The sequence below is a fragment of the Acartia tonsa genome, chromosome 1 (assembly GCF_053477335.1).
Source record: "Acartia tonsa isolate MP-2025a chromosome 1, ASM5347733v1, whole genome shotgun sequence".
Lineage (NCBI taxonomy): Eukaryota > Metazoa > Arthropoda > Copepoda > Calanoida > Acartiidae > Acartia > Acartia tonsa.
The window spans coordinates 56,027,097-56,033,516 of record NC_137260.1 but is presented as its reverse complement, the minus strand read 5'-3'; the positions used below and the strand labels follow the sequence as shown (position 1 = coordinate 56,033,516).

Sequence of the window (6,420 nt, the reverse complement as noted above, 5' to 3'; positions counted from 1 at the left end):
CCCCCAGGCCCACCCCCCTCATTTACAAATTTTTTTTAGTGATGAATGCAATGTCTGTAGATAAATTGAGTTATAAACAAAATTAGATCTATAAAAGATGAAATGAACACAATATTCGAGAGAGAAAAAATCACTCAAAATAAAGATTCGAGTATTATTGAATGTTCTTTCAAGGGATCATACAGGACAATGGTGAATTTATTAATCTTCCATAAAATGTTGCTATCATTGTCCTGTCTCTTCCTCCCTAATCTTCTTTCTAGTTCATAACTGAGGAGTATTAAACGCAGCCGCTGCCAGCTGCTGTTCCTGCATGACAGCATCCTGTCGAGCCTTGGCAAATAGTTCCTGCTGCTGGCGCAGCAGCTCTTCTTCAGGTATGCCGAGGTTTTCCAGTCTTGTGCTTTGCCGCCGTTTCTTGGCAGCTGTCTCTTTACATTCAGATAATACCTGAAATATCAAATATTCAAGGTAAATTATGTTTTTTTTATAAATGCAGTGTGTGTTTTTAAAAAGAACATAAGTATTGCTTTACTTAGGTAACCCATTTACCATTTACAGAATTTAATCAATATCTCATTTTCTTCATTGACGTGGGACATTTTGTATTAGATTAATGGACCATAACTAGGGTGTGCAAAAATGCGTACATTATTAAAAATTCAAATTGCACGGCTTGTGTTAATAGGTAATAGAAAAAGGGGGGGGGGGGGGCGAAAGTGACACTTTTTGAAACCAAAACTAAAAGTCAAAGGAACTCAACTAAAAAAAGTGTTACAGGTCTGACATTTTGCATGGCAGTTGCTTTATAGGGGTACAATATGGAACTGTGAAAAAACGGCGGCGCAACCGCCGAAAACCGCCGAGAAAAGGCAACAAAAATTACGGCGGGAAACGGCGGTTTTCGGCGGTTGCGCCGCCGTTTCTTCACAGTTCCATATTGTACCCCTATAAAGCAACTGCCATGCAAAATCTTAGACCTGTAACCCTTTTTTTAGTTCAGTTCCTTTGTTGACTCTTAGTTTTGGTTTCAAAAAGTGTCACTTTCGCCCCCCCCCCTTTTAAGCATACCGCAAAAATAGTCATTAAATCTAGTTTTTGGACATATAAGTATCATATTTGTGCTATTTGTAGTTTATGAGCTACGTTGAAAAATGTAAGAAAGATTTAAAAGTTTTAAGTCAGTTGAAACATTTTACCACGTATCTCCTAAACTACAAGTAGCAAAAAACGGTTCATTATAAGTCCAAAAACTAGAGCTTATAACGATTCTAAAAAAGACTTTTAGCACTTTTACATTATACTGCGTTAAAAAATAACAAAAATACCTCTTCCGCCTCTTTAACAAAGTCTGGAAAGCCTAATTTCTGTAAAGCAAATAACACATGTTCTGCTGATATCGTTTTCTTCTGTTGTTGATTACAAATCTAAAATTCAATAAATTTTACATGTTAGGTCAATATCAATTAAATATCAATTAAAATTTTAAAAAATGATTAGGTATAGGACGACAGAAAATGAAAGCCTTACGTTTATAAAATACAAGTATAGCATGTAGTGTACGTACACAGATGTTAGTTTGATAAAATAGCCTAAGGTTAAGAAGGATCATTAGATTTTCAAACTAAGTTTTTCTTAATTTTACCTCGTTACTTTCACTAGATATAAGATGAATAAACTCTGTACAACAACTAAGCACCAATTCACGGGCCTAAAACAGGTTACCTATGGGAGTGGGTGATAATTTCAAGTCCAGGTTATTTTAGGTTAGTAAATGTTAACGCTTGCCCTGCAGGGTTAGGAAATAGGCCCCGCAGGATTAGAGCCCACCGCAGTGGCTAAAATAGGAGAAAAGCTACTGTGAAAATGCGAGAAACCCACAACTTCGTTCTCTTTCCATGATCCCCCAAAAAAATGTATTACAGAGAAGGTAAATAAAATTATTTTAGTTAACATAAATACAACAAAAATTTTAACACACTTAATTCCAATTGATTAAAATGGATAAATAAAAAGGGAAAGAACAAGAATAAAACAGAAAAGTACGTTAAAGTTATATTAAATGTTAAAAAAGCTTTATTTTAACTGTGTAACTACTATTGGCGGCTGTTTGCTGCTAGAGATCAAAAGGGATAAGACAATGGCCGATAAATTGATGTACATCTAATAATGATACCTAAAATTATCCCTTCTGAAGATTAAAATTAATGGTTGAAACGTTTGGATACAAAACTTAATGAATTAAAAGTCCCCAATGTTGTAAAGACAACGATTAAGAAAACGTTATTATATAGCTTTGAGGACTAGTATAATAAACAGCCCATTGTCCCCTCCTTCCCTGCTACGTACCTCATTAGCTACTCTAATATTTGGTAAAATTTCTTTAATCATTTTGTTCATGGCTGCTCTTGGTATGGTTGGCTCATCGTCCCCGTCTCCATTTTGACCCCTAAAAATTCAGTTATCATAGAGTTCAAAAAAATAGTTAAAAACAAATTAGCATATAATAATGTGTTTTATCTCACAAAGTTGAGAAAATTAAGTAAGGATAATATTTAGAAATTCAGTTATCATAGAGTTAAAAAAATAGTTAAAAACAAATTAGCATATAATAATGTGTTTTATCTCACCAAGTTGAGAAAATTAAGTAATAATAATATTTAGAAATTTTTCTATTGCTTTTAAACCTTGCATGAAGATCTCTAAATCAGTCATATACACTATATGTTCGTTCGTTTGTCCGACTAATTTGTTAAGATTTGCTTTTATGAATGTTGTCTTTCTAGTTTCTCATTCTTTTAATGTAGGTATCATGATCATTATATCGTATATACATACTTATATAAAAGTAACAGAATCACTGTCTGAATGTTTGTCAGTACCGGAAGATCTCGCTAACCAATATTGTTTAACAATAAAGCTTCTCATAGGTCCTGGGAAGGTTTTTAACTATGTTAGGGGAGGTTTCGGCCACCCTCCCAATCGCATCTAGAAAAAATTACCCCCAAAAAAATATTTTTTTCTTTTCCCTTTAAAACTAATAAAATAAGAATCCCCCCCCCTCTCCTGAAGGGCCCCTAGAGAACTGTATAGGGGTGACCGCTAGTTATTACTAAAATAACTATACCTGGAATTATCAGGTGACCAACTTGGTCCGCTGACATCATCCATCTGCAAATTATTCATATAAATATTAATCCAACACAAACACATAGTCATCATAATAATAGTCTCCCATAGATAAATACTTATGCAATGCAAGTTAGAAATAAATAAAATCATATGGAATAATAACTTTGTTTACCATAGGACCACCAACAACTAGTTAACTTGCTTAAAATGGTTAACTCTAGTCCCTAATTAGTCATTTTACCCAACAGGGTTCTCCTGATCCTAACTTTCTAATAGCCCTAAAATAGGCTAGATTTTTCATCAATCAAAACGTTAGTGGGATGTTACAATGATATAAATATGTTATGCAAAAATTCTTTAAATTTCAATATTCATAAGGAAAGATCGGACTAATATTACATTAATAAGGGTTTTAAATCAATATCATACAATTTAGTTAACTAATATTTTTCAACTTATCAAGATTTTAAAATATAATTTAATTACAATACTTTGATTAAATGTAGGATAAATGATTTTAATTTAAATAGGCTTTTGAATTAATTAAAATTATATAATATGATTATGAACAATCAAAGAAATTTTTAAATGCAAATTACATAAGTTTCAAACTGGATCTTCATATTGCATGTAGAATAAATTAATTGTAAAAATAACAGAAAACCGGGAAAATCAAGGTTAAATATGATTACTTTTATTAAATACATATTTGACTACACCAAAATTTCATCACAATTATACAATTTTTTAATGGAATATATCAAAAAGTACATAAAATGTACACAATTTTTCTAGAGTATAATAAGAATATTATTATGCCGTTTAAGATTTTAAAATCTTCAGCATAAAAGCTTTTATTAAAATAAAATATATATTTATATATTAGGTGAAATCACATAAAATTAGGTAAACCTATCTATTATGATAGGTTAACCTATGTGATTGATAAGCATGCTTATTTGTAAGGTAGATATACCTAAACATTTTTATGTGTTTCCAGAAAATGATATTATTATAAAATACTAAAATTTGTTGGTCAAGAGTTAGAAAACAATGAGTGAGTTCTCATCTTGTGTGGGAGGAGGGGCTCCAGCTGAGTTTGGATCTGGATTCATGCCAGGATTCATCATTGGAGCTGGTTGCTGGAGGCCTGGCATCATTCCTGGTGCCTGCTGCTGGAGTCCTGGAACCATACCTTGGGCCATGCCTTGACCTTGCTGAGGCATTCCTGGCTGTCCTCCCATTCCAGGCATTATACCTAATTTGAACATTAAAAATTAATTTTTTCTTTTAATAAAAAATCATGAATATTGGCTGTACTAGAAAATTTTTTAGTTTGACATTATATAATATGACGTTATAAAAATATATAGCGTAATCATAAACTAAGTTACAGGTTGCTGGAGTTATCATTTGAGTTTTTTTTATGGCTCAGCTATGGTCGAGGGTGAGACATTTTTCTTTAAAAATAAAATGATTTTCAATTAAATTATTGTAGGTATAAAAGATAATTTTGGATATTAGGAGTAAGGTGCATGGATAAAACAACTTAAAGAACCAGAAGAAAATGAAGCAAATTCTTAGTAAGATGGTAAAATATATATTAAAAATCCATTCACCTGGCTGCTGAGGTCCCAGGACTCCTGGAGTCATAATTCCTCCCGCTGCCATGTTCTAAACAGTAAAAAATATAATTTAACTTGATGTTCCTTTATATAGGAATAATTTACATTACTTGACACTTTGTAATACCTAGCTGTAAAGATGACCTTTTTGAATAATGTTCGTCTCAGGACCACAGGTCTTTAAATTATTAATATGTTGCTTTGTTACCCAAACAAACAGAATTAACTCTTAGATTGTACAACCTTTGTCCAGATGTCCTAACTGGCCTCTAAATGACTAAAATGTGCCTGCTATTGGACAAGTTATTCCTCCTAATCTTAACTATCTAATATTAAAACAAATTCTTTACCTGCTGCTGTGGCATCATTGATGTTGAAACTTGAGTCATTTCAGATTGTCCAGATACAGGGGCCTGGCTTGTATAAGCCTGAAGTATAATTTTCATTTTAATAGTGATAGTATTAGAATGATCTTTTTTAATAATCGGCCAGTAAAAAACAATAACATCTATTCCGTACTAAGTTAATGGACAATTTAAAAAAAACTACATATGTATAAATAAAGTAAAACTCGTAATTTTTGTACATTTAGAATTCTAGAAAATGTTTTAAAAGTGTTAAAGGATTTACCGGAGGCTAAAAGCTAAAATAATAATACCTGTCCAGATTGAATGGCAGCTCCAGGTTGTTGATTATTACTGCCAGCATCTGATGATGTTGGAGGCAAAGCACCCGCCATGCCCTGCATATTAAAATTATCCCCGGCAGTGGTATAGGCCACAGCACCCGGCGGCATTTGTTGTCCTGGCATCTGCTGGCCGTAGAATTGGTAGCCCATCTGGTCAGGTGTACCAGAGACTGGCGGCATTCCTGGCATTCCCTGGGGAGCCATACCTGGCATCATTCCAGGCATTCCTGGCATCATACCCCCTGGTGGGGCTCCCATACCTAAATTTAGGAAAAATTAGTATTATGAATATCATACAAGACCTTTATATTTTAACAAGAGCAAAAAAATCTCAAATTATTAATTTAATCTTATCGATGATTGCAGAAATTGTATTTATTGTCTTTTGAGAAAATCCGTAGAAACGGCATATCTAAAACCAACTTACTATGTAACGGGCGAAAATTTAGTTTTTAGTCATTTCCTAATCATGGGGTAGCTGCGCTACTATAAATCAAAAATACTATGAGTAACTAAATGCTTGACACTAACCAGGTGGAAAGCCTTGCGGCTGCATGCCCGGTGGATACATGTTGGGTTGTCCGTAGGGCAGATACATGTTGTACATGGTCTGCTGCTGGCTCATGTAGTTCTTCCTGGAGGCATCCTTCATCATTGCCATCTCACGCTCCTGGTCTGCCATCCGTTTCAATGCCATCTAAAATATAAATAAAATCCGTTAAATTAAATAAAATGGATATATCCGACGTTCGTAAATATATCAAGAAAATTAAAACATGTTCCTACCTTAAAACTTGAAAATGGAAGATGACGTTCAAAGTACGTTAAAAAAAATAAAAATACAGTTATTAATACCTAATATCTAGTAAATGGCGGTTTTGGATTATAAAGTTCATTTGCGGCTCGTAATATCAAAGCTTTTAAGAAATCTCAGCTTTCTAAACGTCTAAAATTTCATATTTTTAAACATTAATG

The 6,420-nt window shown here is 33.1% G+C and overlaps 2 protein-coding genes across 2 annotated transcripts in view; both read right to left on the bottom strand.

The window, feature by feature from the left end:
* Window positions 1–256: 256 nt before the first annotated feature.
* NC2beta (negative cofactor 2beta) lies at window positions 257–3,282 on the bottom strand. Its single transcript, XM_080166823.1, has 5 exons — window positions 3,128–3,282; window positions 2,350–2,449; window positions 1,646–1,711; window positions 1,329–1,427; window positions 257–450 (listed from the first exon to the last, which is right to left on the bottom strand). The coding sequence occupies exons 1-5, from the start codon at window positions 3,280–3,282 to the stop codon at window positions 265–267; spliced, it is 606 nt and encodes a 201-aa protein (XP_080022949.1). The 3' UTR covers window positions 257–264.
* Window positions 3,171–6,420, bottom strand: part of Hrs (Hepatocyte growth factor regulated tyrosine kinase substrate) — a 15,120-nt gene continuing 11,870 nt past the window's right edge. Inside the window, exons 15-19 of the mRNA XM_080166804.1 lie at window positions 5,977–6,142; window positions 5,416–5,705; window positions 5,108–5,185; window positions 4,752–4,806; window positions 3,171–4,390 (exon numbers count right to left, since the gene is read on the bottom strand). Coding sequence (XP_080022930.1) covers window positions 4,176–4,390; window positions 4,752–4,806; window positions 5,108–5,185; window positions 5,416–5,705; window positions 5,977–6,142 — 804 coding nt within the window. The 3' untranslated portion in view covers window positions 3,171–4,175. The remainder of the gene's footprint in view (window positions 4,391–4,751; window positions 4,807–5,107; window positions 5,186–5,415; window positions 5,706–5,976; window positions 6,143–6,420) is intronic.